The sequence below is a fragment of the Gracilinanus agilis genome, chromosome 6, assembly GCF_016433145.1.
Source record: "Gracilinanus agilis isolate LMUSP501 chromosome 6, AgileGrace, whole genome shotgun sequence".
NCBI lineage: Eukaryota > Metazoa > Chordata > Mammalia > Didelphimorphia > Didelphidae > Gracilinanus > Gracilinanus agilis.
Window position 1 is genome coordinate 233,945,977 of NC_058135.1, and position 22,490 is coordinate 233,968,466.

The following is a 22,490-nucleotide window of genomic DNA, read 5'->3' on the forward strand; positions in this document are numbered from 1 at the left end:
TTATTTATTGGTACTAAATGTAAGGGATAAATGTTTTGTGATCTACATTTCTGAAATCATGGCAAGACCTTAGCCAATAGGAAGAGTTTAAAAAATATGACCTTCCCAACCCCAATCATTATTCACCGAATTTGAAACATTCTGTACAGAAGGGTGTAAAACGAGTAGGAAGTTGCAATGCCTGTTTCAAAACTAGGTTTACGCAACATTGAGCCTGATTTAGAATTTTGAAAATATACCCAGGTTGAATCCGTAGTTGCAGGTAGATTTCTTTGACAGTTACCTCTTTATAACTTTATCCATTATTTAGGGGAAAAAAAGCAAAATTGACATGTTACTTAGTCTGCTCAGCATTTGTAATGTTAGCAGCTACATGTGTTCATCCTGTGCATATCCTAAAGCAAGTGGGATAGCCTCACATCCTAATGTTTTTTGTTTATTGTTTTCTTGCAGGAATCAGAGAATACTAAGTTATGTTCCCTCTATTCCTTCCGAAATACCTCTACCTCACCACACAAGCCTGACGACGGGGGTCGGGACCGAGAGATAATGACCAGTGTCACTTTTGGAACGCCAGAGCGCCGCAAAGGGAGCTTGGCAGATGTAGTGGACACCCTGAAACAGAAGAAGTTGGAAGAGATGACCCGGACTGAGCAGGAGGGTATGTAGGGAATAAGCCTGGGACAGCTTCTCTTTTTTTTCTTCTTCTGAAGAAGATTCCGGGCCTTAAAAAAAATGTGTGGGATTTCAAGAGCCAGAGAAGTGCATAATTGGCAATAGCTGGGAAAAAAAAAAAGTTATTCAGAGGTTACCATGGTGATGGAAGATTGTGATCCATTAGGAGTGTTAAGCAGATAGCTCTGTTTTTCAAAAACTTTCTACTTTTTTATGTTGTGCTTATGATAACAAAGTGAGAGTTTGAAGCCTCACCCTTTAAAAAAGTTACTTTGGAAATTTTTCCAGCTGAAATTTTCTTTTTTTACTCCCTCTATTTACATCTCTTTCTTTTTCAACAGTAAGTTTTATTTTTTGGAAAAATAAGATTTAAACAATAAATTAAACTTCTATGAATTTTTTTGTTTTTCATCCTAGGAATTTCTTATTTTATTTACCACCATCTTTGATAATTTCTTAGTCTTGGCATATCTTCAAAAAAGCTCCCCATCCATGAAGGGTCCATTCAATTCTAACCTAATTAATCCTTGAACTTCAGAGGACCAAATGAGAATAATCAGCCTTTGCAGAATCATAGAATTTTAGAATCATGTGGGAGCATTTAAAAAATGATGCTGGCAGATAACAAACATGGGTATATATAATATACAATTATATATAACATATCATTATACTACTTGAGAGGCAGTACGGCATTATTAGATAGGACAGTGACTGGCTTTGGAGGTAGAAGACTTGGGTTCACATCCAAATTTTATTAGCTTCTTCCTAGATGATCTTTGGGGAAGCCATACAGACATCTCTAGATTTCAGTTACTTTATTTGTAAAATGAGGGGAGGAGTTGAGCTATCTGATCTCTAAGGTTTCTTTCAGCTTCAAATCCTGTGAAATACAGCAGTACATAATCTTCCTGAAGGCAGTGACTGCTCTTCATTTTGTCTTTCTATTTTCAGCATCTAGCACAACGCCTTGCACAAAACACATATTTTTTTAAAGGCTTGTTTGATTGGACTTGATATATTTTATGCATGACATTAGATGATAGAATACAATTTCAATTCTGTAATGCATACTTTCAAGTACTGAAAGAATTCAAGCTTAAAAGTACAGGATAATAAATGACTTTGGGCTTATTGCTCGCCGTTTAAGTTCAGTTCAGAAAGACCTCATTTATCTATCATTGTGCAACAATAAGTTCTAAGGAAGGGAATTTTGCAGATCCTTATTTCTTTCAGTGTCCAACTTTGAAATGAATTTTAATGTGTCATACACTCATCTCCTTTAATAAGTAGTTAATATTGAACCTAAAACCAATTCTTTTTTGGACACTCAGGATCATTTTTATGAATATCTGTCTTTTGATTGGCCTGCAGAGCAGTGAGACCTACAGCGGTGACTGAAGCATGTAGGGCTGTTTACTTTTACAGTAAATGGCTCTAGACTATGAGACTTTTTCCAGGTCTTGATCCTACTCTGTCATTTTTCTGTTTCTTCATTTCCTCTTATGTCTCCATCTTTAGCTTCTTGTAATTGTCGGTGTGCTTACCTTGACTAGCACCTCTCCTCTGCTTCTAATTTGCTATTTCTATGTAACTACAGGCTGTTTTTAGAACTATGTATAAAATAAATCAATGATATTCTATATGAGAGGCTGAGAAGCTAAAGTATGAGAAAATGATAAGCCTCTGAGCATCTAAAATAAAAAGCCTTAAAATTTTGGGTATTAAAGCTGCTTGTCATTCTTCTTGGTTCTTGGCTCAGTTGATGGGAGCTGAGGTTCCCCAGATCAATGAACTCTGGTTAATTCATTTCTTCCTTCTTTCTTTCTTTCCTTCCTTCCCCATCAAAAGAATGTTTTAGTTTTCCAGAACTTTAGCAACTTAAAACCAACAGTTTTCTTATTAGAATTTCCTACTAGTAGGGAGAGACTTATAGCATTTTCCCTGATGTGAAAAATGGTGACTTTTCATCCTCCCTCTTCATTAAATAAAATATTCATTAAGTGATATGAGAGGGCAATTGCATGAGTGAGAAGCTATCATTCTTGGATGAGGATAGGAGTCCCCTATTACTATATTCCCACTGGAGAAGAAAAAGTTTTTTTTTTAAACATATTTTTATAACAGTATTTTTACAGCACAGATTTTATAAATTAAGGTATTTTAATGTATCATAATGAAAAGAAATCCACAATAGTTCCCTCCTTTAGAGAACTCAGAATCACTCTTATGGTACTTATCACATCCTATCTTGTATTGTGGCTATTTTTGTGTTTGTCTTATCTCTTTCATAAGACTTTAAGTGTCTTGAGAGCAGGAATTGAGCATTGTAGGTCTTTGTATACTCCTATAAACTTTGTGTGTAATAGACAGTTGACATAAATATTTGTTAAATTACTGAAAGAAGAGAATTAACAGGATATCAAAAGATATGTCTATCCCACTTCTTCAAAAAGGTGAGCCTTACTAAAAGGTCTGCCTTTTTTCAACAAAACCAATTCTTGGTTTTCTTTCTTGTTTCACATTTGTTGAAAGTTACTCATTTTTGGAAATAGTCTAGAAAGTGGAATTTTTCCTTATGTGTGCACTAACAAATCATTTAATGTGTCAAGCAAAGGTGAATAAAAGAGTGTTAGAGCTGGAGGGCTCCTTAGAGATCACTGAGCTCCAAATGTTTATTTTCTAGATGAAGAAGTGGAGATCTAGATTGGAAAAAGGATTTACTGGAACTGCCTTAAACACTCTTGACTTTGGTATATAGTTGACGATAACATTCTGTCCCAATAGAGAATAGAGTAGGACTTAGAATTAGATGATCTGATTTTGAATCTTGGTTCTGCTTTTTGTTTTTTATGTGACCTTGGGCAAGTCCCTTTCCCCATCTGGGTCTCTGTTTCCCCATTTGTGTAATACAGGGGCTGGACCTATCTTTTAAGATCCCTTCCTATTCTATATCGTTTGGCCTTCCAGAATAAAATTGTTTTGGTAAATCAACCCACTGTTCATTCAGTGGTTAACTAGTTAGTCATTTCATCTAGAAATGCCCTCCCCAAACCAGCATCCTTTTATGGTATTAGGCAGATGAATTAACTTTGCTTTAATAAATGTCTAGTAAACACTTTCTATGTGTTAGATGCAAGAACTACAAAAAAGAACCATTCTGTTCCTTTAAGATGTTTATTTTCTACAGTAAGTGTGTATGGCATTCAAACACAAAGTTATATGTAAAATGAATGTAAAATTATTTGAAGGAAAGACATCAATAATATGTGTGTGTAGAGGGGCACTCAGGTGTAGATGGAGCTGGGCTTGGCTAAGAGGCGGATGGTAGGAAAAGTACACTTCAGATTTAGGACCGATCAGCCATACTAAAGCACGGAGGGGGTGAGATAGAACTAATAAATTTCAAGACAGTGTGGTATAATGGTTAGAGTGCTAGATCTGGAGTCTGGAAACTTGGGCTCCATTCCTGCTTGAGAAACTCAATAGCTGTGTGACCCTGGGCAAGTCACTAAATTAGGATTAATAATACTTGTACTACCTACCTGACATGCTTGTTCCTCCCGGAGGTGTTTTTCTTGGAAGGCAGTAAGTACACTTGGCAGCCTTGAGTTGCCCAGTAGTGAGTTTCGGGGTAAGCCCGATCTTGTCTTGAATAGGTTCCTAATGCAGACAATTTAAATTCTTCCGTGAAACGAAAGAAAGAGAAAAACAAAATGTTAAGTTTTTAAAGCAGCTGTTAGTCTAGTAAAGTTGGTTGGGGTGGGCAGCAAGGCCCTGATTGAGAGCTCCAGGTTACAATTCTCCTAGTCTCAAACTCTTTCAGCTGTGATTAAGTGATGCATTTCCCTTCTCCTTGGATCGCCTGCCCTTGTTCCCAGTGTAGCTGGGCCCTATCATAAGCAGCAGTTGTCAGAAAATGAGTACTTTTTAAAAAGACTTTTTTTATGTCTAAATACATATATTTAATCAGAGGGTCCTTTGGCTTCTGAAAATAAGTTGTCTAATGAGAATTTCATCTGAGCAGCTGCGACTGAGGAGGTCAACAGGCATTGCCTAGGAGAATATGGCCCAGCTGGTTAAATCTGGTTGTTGTAGTGATTTAAATGGTCAAGTGCTTCTTGTAATCCAGGACCGTCTGTTTGTAAAGGGAAGAGCTAGTGCTGAGGCATAATGTACAGCTGTTTTAATCTCTCTTTAATAATAGTGCTTCCAGCCAGTATCATGTCTTGTGTATTATAGCACCAAAAAAAAAAAAAAAAAAAAAAAATCCCATCCTGGTCAGGAGGAATTCTCCTTTGGGTCGGATTGGGGAGTGTTGGGGCAAAAGGGCACAAAATCCGTGAGGCGTCGCCTCGTGAGCGGCAGGGCCAGTTTACTGTCGCTCCTTCTTTGCTTCTGGGATGAGACTGTCCCTTTCAACAGGCTGCCTCTCTTTCCAGCATCACTCGGACGCGGCGAGGGCTGGGGGCCGGGGTTGAAAGGGGGGGGGAGCTTCCCAGAGAGGGGGGCCAGCGGGAGATCTAGGTCCACTGCCGTGCGCCCTGAGGGCTGCCGCGAGAGCATTTGTCCGGTGCCGCCTCGGGCTTCTGAGTTGCGGTGATAATGAAAGTGTTTGGATTCATTTCAGCCTTCTCGTTGAGAAGGGACAAGAACACTTGGGCTTTGAATTCCTCCTGGGGTATTCTTTCCAGCGCCTTCTGCAGCTGTTTCTCAGCACAGGAATGAGCATGTGTGGATGTGTATATCTGATGGATTGTTATCAGGCCTCACATCTTTAGGCAATTTGGGTACAGCTATACATGCGCACACGCCGCAGTATATTTAGTAAGGATGGCGATTGGTGCACATTACTCATCCGATAACCTTCAACATGCTGGGAAACTGTGTTATGTAATTGAAAAAATGAAGCCTCGCACAGGAAGGAATTCTTACAGGGAAAATCATGGCAGAGGCTCATTTAGGACAGGGCAAATTGGGCAGAGAATTGGGTCTTAGTTCCTGAGCACTGACCCCCCATGGTTGGAAAGTGACCTTCTCAGGAGAGCGACATTTTAAATTCTCCACCTGAATCCAGCTCCGGCTTCTCTGGACTTGACTGTGTTAGCTGCGGAACATGTGGAATATGCTCCTGCGAGTGACAGACCTTAGGAGATTCCTGCTAAGTCCTCAGGATAACATACAACGAGGAACCATGCTCACCCCACGGAAGGGACATTTATATTAGGAAAAAAAAAACCCAAACTGCCCCTGGCAAAGTTTTAGCATTGAGAAAAGGAAACAGAAGTAAGCATTTTTTTTTTAAGAGGACGGTTTAGGGCTATAGTTTTTCTCCATTGTTTTGACTGTATTGATGAAGCATCCTGTGCTCTCTGCCTACAATCCCCTCTTTTCTATTTCTCATTCATGATTTTGAATGGAAGGCCACTTTAGGTCATGGGAGAAATTGGAAGGGTTTAGAAATTTTGCATAAGAAAATAAGAAATACATTGAGTATTCATTGTAAAATGTCTAGAATTCTTATCTCCCATATATTGGGCATTTCAAGTTCTTGGACAGCCAGTTTCCCAAGACCACCTATCCTCTCAGCCCAGAATGAAATAATGCAGGTCTTCAGAGTAAGGAGGATGCTGCTTTGTCTCATTATTATCATTTTTTTTTCCGAGTGGCACTGGAATTTTTTCTCCCAACTCTCTTGATTGGCAGATTCTCTGTTATGTTTGCAGCAAACTCTTACATGAAATTCAAGTCGCCAAAATGTGCAAAGAAGCAGGTTTCCCTGTAGTTTTGCCCACTGATGATTGGTGTTTGTCAGAATGGCCCAATAGCTTCGCTTGCCATGTCTTCACAGTCATTCAACACTCAGCCTCATTTTTAGGGCAAAGAGTGTCCTGTTGCTATCAAATTCTTTACAAATTAATAAACCAGTTAGACCTCTGGTGAATGGTTTTTGGTCAACAGAGAAGTCAGATCTCCAAGCATTCTGGAGAAACAGAGTTGGCTTGTGCTGACATATTTTGCATCTCCATTCCACTTATAACCTTGGAAATGCTCTTCTGGCTGTAGTATTTCTTTCCGGTATTCTCGGCCTCCTTTTATATAGGTTCAGGATTGAAAAGTCACCTTGGGTTGTCATGGTACCATGGAAAGAGCACTGACCCTGGAGTCTGAGAGGATGGGTTCAAATCCTCTCTCTGTAATTTACTATCTCTGTGACCTTGGGAAGTCACTTAACCTCTGTGGAGTTGTTTTCTTATCTGTGAAATGAAAGCATTGGCCTAACTGATGTCTAAGGCCACTTCTTTGAAATATCTGATCTCAGATGTTCATTTACTTATTTATTCATTTATTTCCAAAATTTTTTTTCTTTTTGGGGGATTCTGAGAATTAAAATAGGTAGTTCTTTACTATTCTTTATCTCAGTTGCCTACAAAACAAGGAGCGACTGTTCTGGAGGTCCTTTCTCCATATGTAGGAGGCTGCTTTTGGCAGATAGAGCTACATGGAGCTAGTTGGCAGTTTTCAAATGGATTCCATGTGATTCGTGTTTTCCCCAAAGCCCAGTTTGATTTCTAGCTCTCCTGCTTATTTCCTGTGTGACCATGAATATCAACCTAACTATTCTGAGCCTTAATTTTCTAAACTAAAAATAAATGAGTTGGTTGAGATGACCTCCAGGGTCCCTTCCAGCTCCTTATCTATGAATTCATGATTATTGATTCTCTGAATCAGCCACCCTCAGAGTCCATTTGGACCCCATGCTAAGAAGAAGCAGGAGGTGATTCTTTTGTGCTGTTTGCCTCTTCCTTATACACGTTTTAGATAAAAACAAGGAGTGTGTGTGTGTGTGTGTGTGTGTGTGTGTGTGTGTGTGTGTGGTGGGGGGTAGGTGGGTGAGAGAAGGCAACAGAAAGAAGATGCAAACTTTCCTGCCACTTTCTAATCTTCACCAAGCAAAGCAGCTCATAAAAAGTTTCTAGTCTTGTAGTGTTGTGTGTGTGTGTGCGCACGTGCATGTGTGAAAGCTGTAGCTGACTATATCTTTTGGTTTCCACCTTCCTCTAAATTTCCAGCCCAGTTTCCTTTTTATCACAAGGCCTTTCAGGAGGCCCTCACAAAAGCCCTTTGATGGACCCTTCAGTGCAATTTTCCTTTTTCCTTTTGTTGTCTTTTAATAGAGTGTCTTCAACCCTTATCCCAACTCTGAGTACTCCTGGATTTTCATTCTTCCTTCCTCTGGACCATGATTACTAGGTTCGTTAGAGAACACAATTTTTTTTTCTTTTGATCTCTAATGTCCTCCTACTGCTGTGTTATGGGGTCCAACCCAAAGGATGGTTTTTGAATTAAAGGGATTCTTGATCTCTAACACTTAGCTACTTAAATAGCTTTCAACAATTTCTTCTGTAAGTATCTTCTTCTAAGTTCAGCTTGCTATATAACACACACACAGTAGGTGCTAAATAAATGTGTGTGAGATGAAATAGTTTTACTTTACCCAATCTTAATGGCTATGAATAATGTTCTGGCAAATCACTTGTGACCTTGGGCAAGTCTTTTCTTCTTCCCTGTTTTCAGTTTATTCCTCTGAAATGGAGAATTTAGACTAAGTGGTATCTAAGGTTCCCTCCATCCTGGATGTTCAAATGCAAAGTTTTCTATTTCAACAGCTGAGTGATAGTCAGAAGCCTTCACTCCATCTACACCACAATCTTTAATTCAACAGCTATTTATGAAGCATCTTTTGAGTCGGTGGAAAGAGTGTGGGCTTTGGAGCCAAGATGTGCTTTATTCCTGCTTTTGGTTTTATTCCTGTTTCTGCCTCTTATTTCCTAGGTGAACATGGTTAGCCAGTTTGAACTCTGGGCCTCAGATTCTTTGGTTCTTCACATTCTATAGCTTTGATCCTCTGTTCTCCTCTGTCCTAACCCCTGTGCTAAGTGCTGGAGATTCGGCGAGAGACCAGGGCACCTTTTTAAGGAGTTTACTAAATCTCACCAATACAGAGAGGTTTGCTTCTACTGGAAACTACGTTTTAGTGTCTGAAAGGATTAGACATTGGTTCTTGTCATGTTTGTAGCTCCTAGCTAGGTTGGGATGGTCTTGGCCAAAGCATTCCCTGTGTCTTCATTTTCTGCCTCAGTAAAATGAATAGGTTGAACTCTACAGTTTCCCAAGTTCTTTCTAACTCTAGCATTCTGTGATTCCCGTTTAGAGAATTTGTATTTAAGATAGAAAGTTTTAAGTCTTCCCTGTCTAGCTATGCTTGGTATTAAGGGGATATAGGTGCTTAGAATCACCTCCATGGTCCACTTTCTTCCTCTGGGCTGTTCTCTCTCTTCTTTAGTCTCTTCTTTCTGATGTCAGGATCTTTGTGGAAGATTCAGCACTGAAAGCCATCATCAGATTTTTATACCTCAAAAAGTACACTGTCAAATGCTGTTTTTATTGATCTAGCCATTTAAAACTGGCCCATTCTGGGCAGCACATCATTTGAGAAATAGGCAAACAGGCATGATACCAATAGGCCATCAGGTGCCATATCCTGGTAAAGGCAGCGGGCACTAAATTCTAGGAGAGAGCACCTTGAAGCTGAGAGTAATAGGCCCTGGCCATTAGCTTTGAAAATAGCAGCAGCTATTGACTGTCCTGGCATGTGCTTTTAAAGTACAGACATCCTTTAGTGGGAGGGATGAGGTAGCAGATCTCCAATAGTGGCTAACAATGTCAGTGCAGCACACTGACCTGGAATCTTTCAACTCCCATCCCTTGCATTTGGGGATGATGATCTTCTCATACAAGAATTTGCCAGGATGTATAGAAATAAGTCCTTAAACAGGGGGCGGCCTTGCCACTCCACAGAAAGCAACAGAGGGTTGAAGAACAACCGTTTCCCCTAGAACAAAAAGCTCTGCTATAGTATCAGTGTTCAAAGTCCTAATAATTACACTTTGGTCTTAAATACCCATGTAGTGGGAAATAATATGGCAGGGCCAAATGTGGCATTGGAGAAACCTTGATTAATATTGTTTTAACTTATCTCTGTGGTTGGATGTGGTGAGCAGGACCAAGTCACTTAACCTCTGTATGCTCCAGGCAACTCTCTAGGACCTCATTGACAGACCTTTTCCAAGTTCAAGTGCTCAGACGGCAAATTCAAGCTGTCTATGAGCCCCCATCACCTGAGAGAGTTGAGGGAGAAAGTGCTTGCTTTGGGCAATTGGACAGAGGGGTAAGGTATGCAAAAAATGTCCTTGGGTCCTGGGGAAGAGGGGGAATGGAGCAGCTCCCCAAGTGCCACCTTTGCATGTGTGCCAAGTCTTTGCCAATGCTGCTCTGGGGTCCCTTCCTTACAGGGTAGGAGAGTCGCTGATCTGTTTCAGTAAAGGAAGTTTCCATACCTAAAGTTCCAGATGAAATCAGGGATCCAGACCTGTCCCACCTCACCGCAAAGCTGCTACCCTGTTATTGTGAAAAATAGTCATACAAAGGATCACCCTGAAACCACAGGCAGCAGTGAAGTTTGCTGTGTTTTTGTCATTCACTATCCCAGCCTTTTTGAATGTATGATAGCTCATATTTACAGAATAACAACTCACAGATCTATAGTACTTTCAGGTTTATGAAGTCTTTTTTCCCTATAACCCCGTGATAAATAGGAAAATGAAAAATTGAGATTCAGAGAGGTTATGTGATTTGTCTAAAGCCACACAGCAAGTAAAAAGCAAAGGAAGGGCTCCAACACGAGTCTCCTAATCCCCCAGTCCTGTGGTCCTTCCACTCTCTATCACTGTCTCTTTGCTACATGGGGGCATCGGCCACTCTTCTTGTTGGTGCTTTCAGGGAAATGCTAGTCTTACTTTCACCCCCAATGCCCTGGGTCTGATTCTTTCCCCTTCCTTTTAAGCTTCCTTTTCTGTGTCATCTTCCCTCATTAGAATGTAAATGCCTGCAGGACAGGGACTTCCTTTTTGCCTCTACATATTACAATGCTATCTCACTGTTTCACAAAGGGCAGAGCTGACAGCCCAGTTGGTTGGTGTTTTGCCCACAAGATCTTGTTGCCCTCTCGTTCTGGGAAGGTAGAACCACAGTTTTTCAATTTCCTCATGCAACTTCTACCTATAGAAGGAGCACATAGTAGGCACTCAAGGGCTAGTTGCTGATGGAGGCCCAATACCTGTGCTAAGGGAGTTTATAATTCAGATGTAGATAGGACATATTATGCCTTAAAATAGATCAGAATATACACAAAAGGAAAGAACATGATAATCAGATAACCTATTGTAATTGAGAAGAGTAATACATGAATGCCAAAATGTTGTGGGCATCACAGGGACCCAAAGGGGACTTGCTAGGAAAGGCATCAAGGAGATAAAGGATGGTAAGACTTCTCCTCCGAAGCTTAAGGGAGAACCTCTTCACCTTAGATCCTGTTTTTCCCACAATGATTATTATGGATTTAATTCACTTTGATAGTAGAGGCTCAGCATGATGTAGTAGTAGCCAGAATTCTGGGCTTGGAGTCAAGAAGACCTAGCTTCAAATGTACCCCCTTACCCTTGCTAGCTATGTGAACGTGGGCAAATTCTTTAATTTCTCTAAGCCTCAGTTTTCTCATCTGTAAAACAGGAATGATAATTTTGGCAGTACCTACCTCATGAGATTGTTTTGAGCCTTAAAAGAATAAATAGCTTCTCCAACTTCAAAAGCCTTCATAACTGTCATTGATTATTACGTGACCTGGTCCAAGGATTCATTATAAACGAGTCACAGATTTTTCTGTCAGGTTCCATTATAACGAATGCCCTTTTCTGGGACAGACTTTGAACCTGAATTGTCATTGTTGTTGTTGTTCAGTTGTTTGACTCTTTGTGACCTTATGGACCCTGACATGCCAATACTATCTCTAGGGTTTTCTTGGCAAAGATATTTGTGTGGTTTTCCATTTCCTTCTTCAGCGAATCAAGGCAAACAGAAGTAATTTGACCAGGGTTACACAGCTAGGAAGTGACTGTGGATAGATTTGAACTTGGGTCTTCCTGCCTCCAGGTCTCTTTTTTTGTTTTTGTAAAGCCTACAGCACCTGGTATTCCCAGGTGGTTTTTCATCTAAGTACTAACCAGGCTTGACCCAGCTTAGCTTCCAAGATCAGACAAGATCAGACTTGATCAGAGTGGTATAGCCATAGACAAATTCCCATTACCCATAGCTTTTTTATTAATTTTTATTTTTTAGTCCCTTACCTTACTGTGTCAATACTGGCTCCCCACATAAATGCCCAAACAAGGAGAAAATGGAATAACTATCTAGCAAGAAATGAAGCTATAATGAGGCAAAATATCAAGTCATAATCTTGAACCAATCAGTGAAACTCAAAGAAAGACACAATAAAGAAAATGCTACATTGGGTGTTGTCTTGAACGTGGGGTGATAAGGGCTAAGCAATGGGGGTTAAGTGACTTGCCCAGCGTCATATAGCTATGAAGTGTCTGAAGCCAGATTTGAAATTAGGACCAAGATCCTGTCTCTGTGCCTGACTCTTTATCCACCAAGCCACCTCATTGCCCCAATCCATAGCTTTTTAAAAAGTTTCATATTTAAGGTTAGGAAAATCTACACAGCCAGGGAAGATGGCATGCCTAAGCTTATTGATTTTCTCCTGGTGTGTGTGAAGGTAAATTTCACTTATGTGCTGCCCATATTTATCCAGGTAATTCATAATTTCCTCTATGGTTAGAGTATGGACTCAAAATCAGGAAGATGTGGGTTCAAATGCAGCCCCTTCCACTTAATAGCTGAGTGTCCTTGGATGAGTCTCTAACCTTCATTTTTGACATCTGTGAGATAGTTGTAATAGCATCTCCTTCACAGGATTGTTTGGATGATTAAATGATCTGTAAAGCACTTTGAAAACCTTCAGGTTTTTTGTAAAATAGGAAAGCGTTTATTAAGGCTAAGAGCGGGGTATACAAAAAAACATGTAGTTCCCTGACTTCAGGGAGGTTGAATTCTAATAAGGGAAGCTAACACAAACAGGGGAGAAGCAGACAGGGAGGGACGTGATGGTCAGGGATCAGGGATATCATCAGAGCAGTGACACAGTGGAATCATTAAGTGAGATGAAAAGTTTTTTGGTGGTTTCTAAATGTTGCAAAATATATTTTGCCAAAACCTGTGAGCTAATGCTGACACTATTAAATGGGTGGGGGCCTTGTCAGCATAGCATTAACTTAGATAAATAATATGGTTTAGAATCCTGTATTGATTATAGTATGGGCCATTTAAAAAAAGTCAGTGATATAGATGTAGTTTCATTTTCACTTTACTTCTTTTTTTCCCCCATTAAAAATAAATACTTCAATACTCTTCTCCTGGCCCTCATCCTCAGTTAGGTCGCTCTAGGGTGGGATGTAAATAGCAATTCCCGATGGGGTGAAGGAGAATCAGGCTGAGAACTAGTTCAGTGTGTCAGCCAATGGCTGGGATGGCATAAAATTGTTTGTTTTCTGGGTTTGGTTGTGTTTAGTTGACCTCAAGCCTTATTTTAGCATCTGATCTAAACAGTTCTAGCTCACCTGTCCCCACATGCATATGAGGATCCTTAATAAATATTCTTCCCTGGTTCCCATGAGTCAACCGCGAAGATGGAGAGCAAAGGGTTGGGGTAAAGGTAGGGATTAAAGATGCTGAACCTTTCAAGGCCAGATGTGAGCTGGCTCCCTCCTTCTGATGATAAGCACTGATGGGGAAAAGTCCCGAAGCTAGCAGTCTGTTTTGTGTTAGCCGGGCAGCCTCCCTCCTGTGGGGATGGCCTGGGCACAAGTGAATTTCCTAGTTGTTGAGGTGATCGGCCTCAGGTTTCTTTGGTGATGAACTTTCCTTTTCCTTAGCCCTCCCAGCTCTGCCAGTCCTGCTGTTTTGCAACAGGGCTTAAAGTGCTTTAAGTGCTTGTGACCGTGGTAATGAATGAAAATGTCTTTCCAGCACTGAGAGGATTGCATTAGACTGAATAGTCACCTTCTTTGTAAAAGCACTATTAGAGAAGGGCAGCTGTAAGTAAGGATAACGATTTGTGTCCACTGCTTATTTACCGAAAATTGTAAATGTATTATTTATTGAGAGCTCTCCAGACAGTGCTTGTCAGAATAAAAATGTCAGCTCTGAGCAAAATGTTATAATACATAATAAAAATGCTAGGTGCGCATTTTAGAGAGACAACTAATTAGACCTGCCTTTCTTGAAAGAAAGACAGTGCAAATGGCTAATGTTAGGGACATTTTAAATTTGGATAGATTCGCTTTTCCCACCAAGCCCCGAGCCTTGGCGTTGGCTTTGGAAAACTTCTCAGCCTTCAAAAAAAAATGGTAATAATTTTGACAACTCTGTATTATTGTCATTAGGGATGCTCCTGAGACAAGGATGGGGAGGCGGGCTGGCGGAGCAGGCCCGCTATCCCAGAGTGAGCAGCTGCTCCTACCTCGCTGTTTTGTCTGAAACTCCAAGATGTCACTTCCTCCCTGAGCAGCGCTCATGGAAAACTGCCTCCAGTGTAAACAACATAAAATTATTAAGCTTATTCCTCAGCCGTGCTAATTAACCCCAAACAAATTTCACATTAAGGAAACAGAATTCAATCAATGTAAATGTTATTGCTGTGTATTACTGTAAGCAATAATACAGTGGCTAAAATAATTAATTATTTGGGGAAATCATCATTTTTTTGAAGAGAAAGTCTTCATTCTGTGAGGGCGCAAAATATCAGGCGGATTTTTCTTCCTCCTTTGGCTCCCTCCTGGCACAGCACAGTCAAGATCAGGGCCGGGAAAGCCTGGGTAACGCCCAGTCATTTTGATGGGGAAGGGGAATGTTCAGTGCCATTTAGTCAGAGCTCGCCGGCATTCTGTGCTCTGGTATAATACGTCTGCCGATTTCATCTGTCATTACCCATAGTAGTCCACCGGCCACATTAGCGGCTCCCCCCTCCCAACCCTTGCTCCCCAAAGGGAAAACATTGTAAATAGAATTCACTTCTCTGAGAGAAAGTGATGCATCCCCCCTACCGCCGTGCTCTGGTTTGGGGAAGCATTGCCAATAACTCAAGAGGTTATTTTCCCTTTTTCATCCAATTCTGTCAACCAGAACTCTTAATCAAAATTTCAAATAAACTAGATTTCGCCAGAATATGAAAGATATCATTAGATCCCCGCCTCTTTCCTACTTCTTCATCGAAATATTTCCTAAGGGTCTGCTTCATGGACAAACCAGTTAACCCATTACCCAACCTGGTGAGAAATAGATACGACGTTTACGTTGTGGCAGGGGGTTTGCAATGGTACTCAGCATTGATGATGGTAATGTATGGCAGGGACTCACAATCTGCATCTTCTAGGGCCAAAACACCCTCACCTTCAGTAGGAAATGCTGACAATTTTAAAAGAACTACCAGTTTGTTAAAATAGAACAGTGGTTAGGTTTGCTGCTCAGGTATAACAGTGTCTGATAACTATTAATAACAGCTGTCATCGTCACCATAGCCTATCATCACCAACATCATCATCATCATCGGCGTCATCATCATCATCATCGTCATCATCCTCAGAAGACCTGAGGAGTTGTGTAGGACAGAAACCAGATGGCACGCAATGTTATTTTTTCCTACAGTCAAATGCATATTTGATTAATCTGGATTTATTTATCAGTTGGGGACAATGGGCTGCCGTAGAGTACAGAAATGCAATTCACATTCTATTTATAATAAGATCATTCTGAGATATGACACATTCCTTAACTGGTGCCTACTATCAAGCATTAAATAAGGAAACTTTGCGACAAGAAGAAATGAAACTCAGGAGCAGCCTGTAAAAATCAAATGGTATTTTCTCCAAGTTAATGAGCACAAACCATTTCTTTGTAACTGATGAATGGGAGTCCTTATCCTCATCCAGCCTTCCTCAGTGTTTCGCGAATGCCCTTTTCCATGGATAGCCCTAATTTCTTGCATGTTTCTCTTCAACCTGTCTTGATCCTGGTAGGAGTATTTAATCTCTTCATCGGATCTTAAATACCCAACAAGCAGGTTGAGATTAAATATTTACAATGAAGTAAAAACTAACAGAGGGAGGCAAGGTGTTTCAGGGCACTGCCAGAACAGGTCCTCCCTTCCCCCCCCCCCCCATGAAAAATAAAAATGTCCATAGATGTCATCCCCTTACTTGGGGAGAAATTAAAGCCCCACGTTCAAGACAACACCCAATGTAGCATTTTCTTTATTGTGTCTTTCTTTGAGTTTCACTGATTGGTTCAAGATTATGACTTGATATTTTGCCTCATTATAGCTTCATTTCTTGCTAGATGGTTATTCCGTTTTCTCCTTGTTTGGGCATTTATTTTTATTTTTTGTAATTCGAAAACACCTTTAGAAATGTTATTCGATGGCATTACTTTGATAGCTGATAATATATCACAGATGATAGGAAGCCATGTACAGTAATTGAAAGAATCAGATACAATTTAGGAAACGGAAAATTCCTATTCAACCTTTCCCATACATTTTAAAGGCCTGTGTTTATGAGTATAATTTAGAAAAATGCTTTCAGTGATATATAGGTAGAAACACACATATATATCATAGCTTTGAGTAGCGTGATACTTAGTAGCTAACAATTCAACCAACATTTATTAAGCAAGCACCCACTATGTGTTAGATGCTGTTTTAGGGATGGGGGGGAAAAAGCTATTTTATTCAGACCTTTATAATAATTAGCATTTATAGAGCACTAAAATGATTGGAAGACTCTTTGGAAATATAATTAGTTAAACCATACAATATCTCTGCTTAATATTCCTAGATTTTAAAGGTGCTATATAATACCAAATAATGTGATGAATATCTTCAAATAGATGTCCTGGTTAGATGTTCTATTACTACATTTAAAAAATTGAAGGCAAAGGGCTCGGTTCTAGTATTTTATTTCTATTACGACTACATTTGGTAACTTGCGGCAAACATGCTTTTTTATGTGTTTCCCCTGTCCTCCTCCTCCTCCTCCTTCTCTTCCTCCTCCTCATCTGCCTCCCCCCCCCCCCAGCTAAATCATTTAAAATTATTTAAAAAAAAGAAAAGAGAAGAAAAGAGGGGGGCAGTCAAAAAGAGACTACAAAATTTGAAACCCAGTGGCCCTGAAGTGATGGGAAAATGGCCAAGGTGTCATAGGTAATTTCTGACCCTGTTTTACGAGTTCTGCTGTTCCTTATTCCCCTTGTCAGCCTGGGAATCCCTGAGGCTGTGCAAACTGGCTGAACATCACTCAATCCCAGTTTTATATCCTCTTTTAATAATGTTGAGTCTATTCTGTCCAACTTTGATTCAGACAACCTGCTTGTCTTGAAAAAGTGATATATTTAATCAGTGGCTCTGTCTCCAGCATAGCTCCCACTGCGTGAGACTCCAGCCAGAGAGTAGTACAGTGGCCTGTCACTTCTGTTTGAATAGGTAATGTGGAGCCCATCAGCCGAAAAGACAGGAGCTGGAACTGCTTGTTAGGACACATGATCAAAAGCCACTCTCTGCTTTCTGCCAATCAAACCTCATGTCGCCTTGTGGGGCAGACATTAAATAGATTTTTTTCCCCCTGCCTTACACTGTGGGCATTTTGCCAGCTTGACATGTGAACTGTTACAAAAGATAGCAGAGTTTCCACCGCTTGCTGGCTGCTTTTAAATATTACCGAACACTTGCTGTTGAAATTAAATATTTATCATAATGTATTGCAATAGATTTATAGAATGACCACCCTGCTTCCTTTACGTTTTAATTTGTAGCTGCTTAGGGGAAGCAACAATAGATGTTGGTTTTCTGGGCAAAAGAAGGTTAAAAAAAAAAACCACCAACAACAGCTCACCCACACAAATTGCAGAACTCTGGCAAATAGTTTTAAACAAGACGAAGAATTTCTAAAACAGTCTCACTATCTAATGTTTAAGTTCTGGAGGAGGTTTTTTTTTTTCTCCATCCATTTGAAAAAGAATTTTCCTAAAGTTTTGGACAGCAGGATATTTTTTACTTTTGAGTCAAACTTAATTTGCAAAGTCTGAGATTTTGTTCTTTGTGCTGCCTGGGGAGATACATAGTTTTTCACCCCTGCAGAATAATTCCATAGATCTGCTCCAATTTGTAACCTCCCCTTATGGGCACTTTTCCTTCCTTTTAATCTTTTCTTTCTATCTTGTGTACTCCTCTGTCTTATAGCCACCTCATCTCTCTGCCCATGGCAGACCTCTGTGCTTATGGCCCGGACCTGGCATTCAAGCTTTACGAAAGGAAAATGAAGACTTTGGTAATGAATCTTTTCCTCTTGACTTTCAGGACTTCTGCGGAGGGCCTCCAAAAAGCCAGATATTGGCTTATAAAACTCTCCAACCTGATTTGATGCTTTGCTCTCCCCACACTTGTCAGTTGGTACTTGCTGGGCCCATTCTAATGATCATTTTAAAAGGAGTTAAACATTTTCACCAAAACATACCATGGCAATCTAGTGGAACTCATTTAAACAGTGAGCTACACATAAACAGCTGCTCCTTCAATAAGCCATTCTTTATAATACCCTTATTACCTTCTAGTGTCTCAAATTCTGATTAGTCAACAGTGCTGATTGCTGCATGGCATGCCGCCGTTGCCCATCTTCTTTCGGCTCAGCTGCTCTCGTCGTGGCTGTTATTTGATTACAACACAACTTGGGCATTGTTTCCCCGAGTTGCTCTTCATATTGTGTATCTTAAAAACTTGACATTCGCCAAGGAAATGGCAGGCATGGGGGCCAGGGATGGGAAACTTTCTTTACATCCATGGGCAGGGGCTGAGGGTGGGAGAGGAAGAGTGCTAAAAGGAACCCATGGATGAAGAAGTCTCCTGTGGCAAAGACTTGTTTGGGAGTCCGAGAGTGAATGTCAATTGTGGTAATATGTGTGAAAGTACACTGACTGGCACAACATTCCACAAAAGAGTAAGACTGATGATGAACTAATAAAAAAAAACAAACAAAAAAAACCCCTCAAAATACACAATAATCATAAACAGCGTCTATCTGCATAGAACTCAACAGGAAAACTGATTCACCTGGAATCCATGAATTTGTTTTTGTTTTTAATTCTATTTCAATGTTTCTGCTTTCCTTTGTAGTCCTATTTTATTTATTTATTATATTATTTTATTTTATTTAATGTATTTAAAAATGTTATTCTGAGAAAGTGAATAGTGGCATCACCAGATTGCCAAAGGGATTCATGTTGTACAAAAATGCTTAAAAACCCTTGGTCTCAAAAAAAAAAAAAAGAGGTTAAGGCAGATTGGAAAGGAGGTATTGGAATTGGCCCCCCTTGGAATTTCCTAGCATCAGAGAGATGGTGTCTTTATCACTGCTCTGGGACTTGAAAATTGGAACCATTGTTCAATGTCGCCACCATCACCATCACCATCACCGTCACCACCAGTGCCTCATTGAAGAAGATGAAGGGCTCTCTGTTTAAGTTACAGCTAGGTAGGGATGGGAGAAATCGCCATAATGAAGCTTTAATTTCAATGATTCCTTTGTTGTGACCCCTCAGAATCTAGTCATCGGGAGTCGGAAATGCTGACACAGGAGAAATGCAACCCCATTACAGGCCCTAAATCTGTCATTGTGCTCTGGAGTCTGCTCTGAAAATAGCCAAGCTCTTTTTGTAAATTAAAATCGGTGTGAATGGGAACAGATGTTGGCATGCTTTACTTTATCTGCAGGGATCCCAGTTAAGGGGGAGGAGGGTCAGCAAGGTTAGATGGTAGGAATTATGGCAAATGTGCAAATGACAAGATCGACGGTTATAGAAAGTCTGTTCTGTATAAGGATATAAGTAAACATAATTAGTAGTTACTTTTGATAGTCCAGATGATGATTATGCCTATCCTACTGTACCCAGAGGGGAAAAAAAAAGAAGGGGGTTGTTGTCAATCCCATCAGAGCTGGTGCACGCGCGGGTTCTCTCTTATCCCATTGTGGATGGGTCTAGCTTCCATTTCTCTCCATCACATCACATCACATTCACTCTAAACTGAATGGGATTGGACAGTAGGTGCTATTGACCAGCATTATCGGAGCAGAACTTTCTACCATTGATACTGAAGCGTCGTCTTTGTACACTTTTCAGATGTGTGTCAAAAATAATGAAAATGGGTTATGCTCTAAAAATGTACCATTTATCAACTAGCTTGCATAGTCAATTTAAATAAGTCTCGCAGAAGTTTGTCTTGATTTGAAAAAATAGCATAGGATGAATTTATTTATAAGAACCTTAATAGTTTCTCTCAATTCCTTTTACATTTTAGATTACCTTATAATTTTCTAAATCTACATGAACAATAATGATCAATTTTGTCAGTATTATTCACACCTTTTATTAATTTAACATAGATGAATAAATGTGAATGTTGTGAAGAGTTGATTGGGAATAGATTTTAAATCTGACAGTTAGATTACAGGGTACCTAAGAAAAAATGGCTCTTTCACTAGGTACCTAGTAATTTAATTCTTGTTTGAAATTATTATAATTTATTACAGTGTGTGGGTCCTAATGAATGTCTACTATTAAATGAAAAGGAGAAATTGAAATTAAGATTATGAAATTCTTTTAACTCATATCTTAAAATCCTCTTAAACAATTCAGGATATATTAATAAGCGATGTAGGTTTCTTTCCATTTTCTGTAATGACAAATAAAAACATTTTTGTCAGAGCACAAGAAGATCAGAAAATGCTGAATATGGATGCCTTTAAAGCACCAGTCATACAATATTGGCATTTTAAAGAAATGTTAGTGGCCATTATAACAGCATAAAAATCGACAACCTCTTTTAAACATTTCTTTGCATTATATGCTGGCCTCCCTAGCAGTTCTCTTTTCTAGAAATGGCTTGCTCTCCTGGGTATTACTTATTTGACTTAGGATGGTATAGACCTATGAGCTTTGTTAATGCAACATCATTTAAAAAAAATCTTAATTCCAGCTATGGGGGATATTTTATAGACTAAACAGAAATTTTCAATAAAAACTCCCAGATAAAGGATAGTCATTTAAAATAATCACTATCTTCTAGTTTTTAGATGACTTGGCAAATTAACAAACTGGAGATTGTCTTTGTCTTTTTTTTTTTTTTTTTTTGCATTTTCCCCTAAGACCAAATAGCAAAAACTAAGACAATGCAACACTTTTCTCCCATTTCCTAATCTGAGGAATTATCCAAAGTGCTGTTTGAGAGGACCAAGACCACTTTACCCAGGGAGAGGAGACTTTTCAGTTGGCCACAACGATTAGCAAATAATTTTACAATGAGAACCAAGAATAAATTGGATTTAAAGCATCTACCTGGTTTAAAAATAATTCTTAAATGCCTCATGTTATCCTTGAGTTTGAGAGGGGAGAATTTCCTCCTTCCCCCCAAAGAAACCATGGACATATGCCAATAAGTAACAGCATCAAGAGAGAAAAAAGCATGAAGAAATTTGGTGGATCCCTTGAGCATTTCATCGAACAGTTCCATAATATAAGTTGTTTGCCACTCTTTTGAGCGGGGGGGGGGGGAGTTGTTAATATTTTTTTTTGTGGGTGTCATAGGCTTCTTTGGCAGTTTGGAAAAGTCTAAGGACTATTTATGTTTCAAATGCATAAAATTAAAATATGTAGAATTACAAAGGAAATAGATTATATTGAACTACTGTTACTAATAAATACTTATACATGTATAAACATATTTATACATATATGTGAATTAATGAATCCCAAGTTAAGAATCCCTGCTCTTGAGGAATACTCATGTTTGCGTCCAAGTGGTCACTGGCTGGACAATGTTGTGTTTAGGCTCTTTAAAGTTTCTCTGATCTTGACAAATAGAATGTGGCTTCCTAATAGAGTGGCCAGTTTGATGAGTGGGAGCTGGTGGCTGGATTCCCACTTAGGTTTTCCATGTATCTGCGGAGCTCTGCTCTTGGATCCGAGGAGTTGCATCCCTGCCTGAAGCAGACAAGGCCTGCCACCCTTTCTGTCTTCTTGTCTCCTTTTTGCCTCTCTCAAAAAAAAATGCAGGGAGAATCCTACCTGCTTAAATATGGGGAGGCAATTTGTTGCTTCCAATAAAGTGAGTACATTTATTGAATTCAAGTCAACTCAGGCCCTGAGAGAAAGAAAAAAACAAGAGTTGTATGCAACCATTCTCTCTCAGTGCTGATGGACCTTCATTTGAGGGGGGAAGAAATGTTTATGATGGCCCTCTAACAAGGAAACAATTGGACCAAGCTCGTTGCTCCCAAGTTTCTATAAATATCACAGTCTTTTCTCATCCATCAGTAATGTCCACTCCACGTGGTTACTGTTTATCACTGTAACTAGTTCCAAGCAGTAAAATTCCGGTGTCCATCCCTCATCTACAATTACAGAAAAGTTAAGCTGGCCAATTGCAACATGGCTACAGGTTAGGAAGACACAGCTTTTCTTCTGCAGTTTGAAATATGCAATGAAGAAAAAATATGGTTCATGAAAAAGTAAGCATTTTGCCAGTTCTGACCTATAATTCTAAAAATGTAAAAGTGTTAAGTTTCCAAAGCATCTCCGTCCTGTTGGATCTATTGAAGGTTGTGTTTCCAACCCCCCCCCCCCCTTTTCCGGTGCCTGTTTGAACTCTGACTGAAAGGTGGAAATATGTTTGCTCTAACGTATTTGATGTGATTGAGATGAGATTAAGTGGTTTAAACGATTTAAAAATTATATTTACATTAGTGCAATCT

The 22,490-nt window shown here is 39.6% G+C and overlaps 1 protein-coding gene across 1 annotated transcript in view; it reads left to right on the forward strand.

Annotated features, from left to right (window-relative positions):
- SOX6 (SRY-box transcription factor 6) overlaps window positions 1–22,490 on the forward strand; it is a 676,476-nt gene that overhangs the window by 336,148 nt on the left and 317,838 nt on the right. The window contains exon 4 of the mRNA XM_044680896.1: window positions 454–661. Within this exon, the coding sequence (XP_044536831.1) occupies window positions 454–661 (208 nt within the window). The remainder of the gene's footprint in view (window positions 1–453; window positions 662–22,490) is intronic.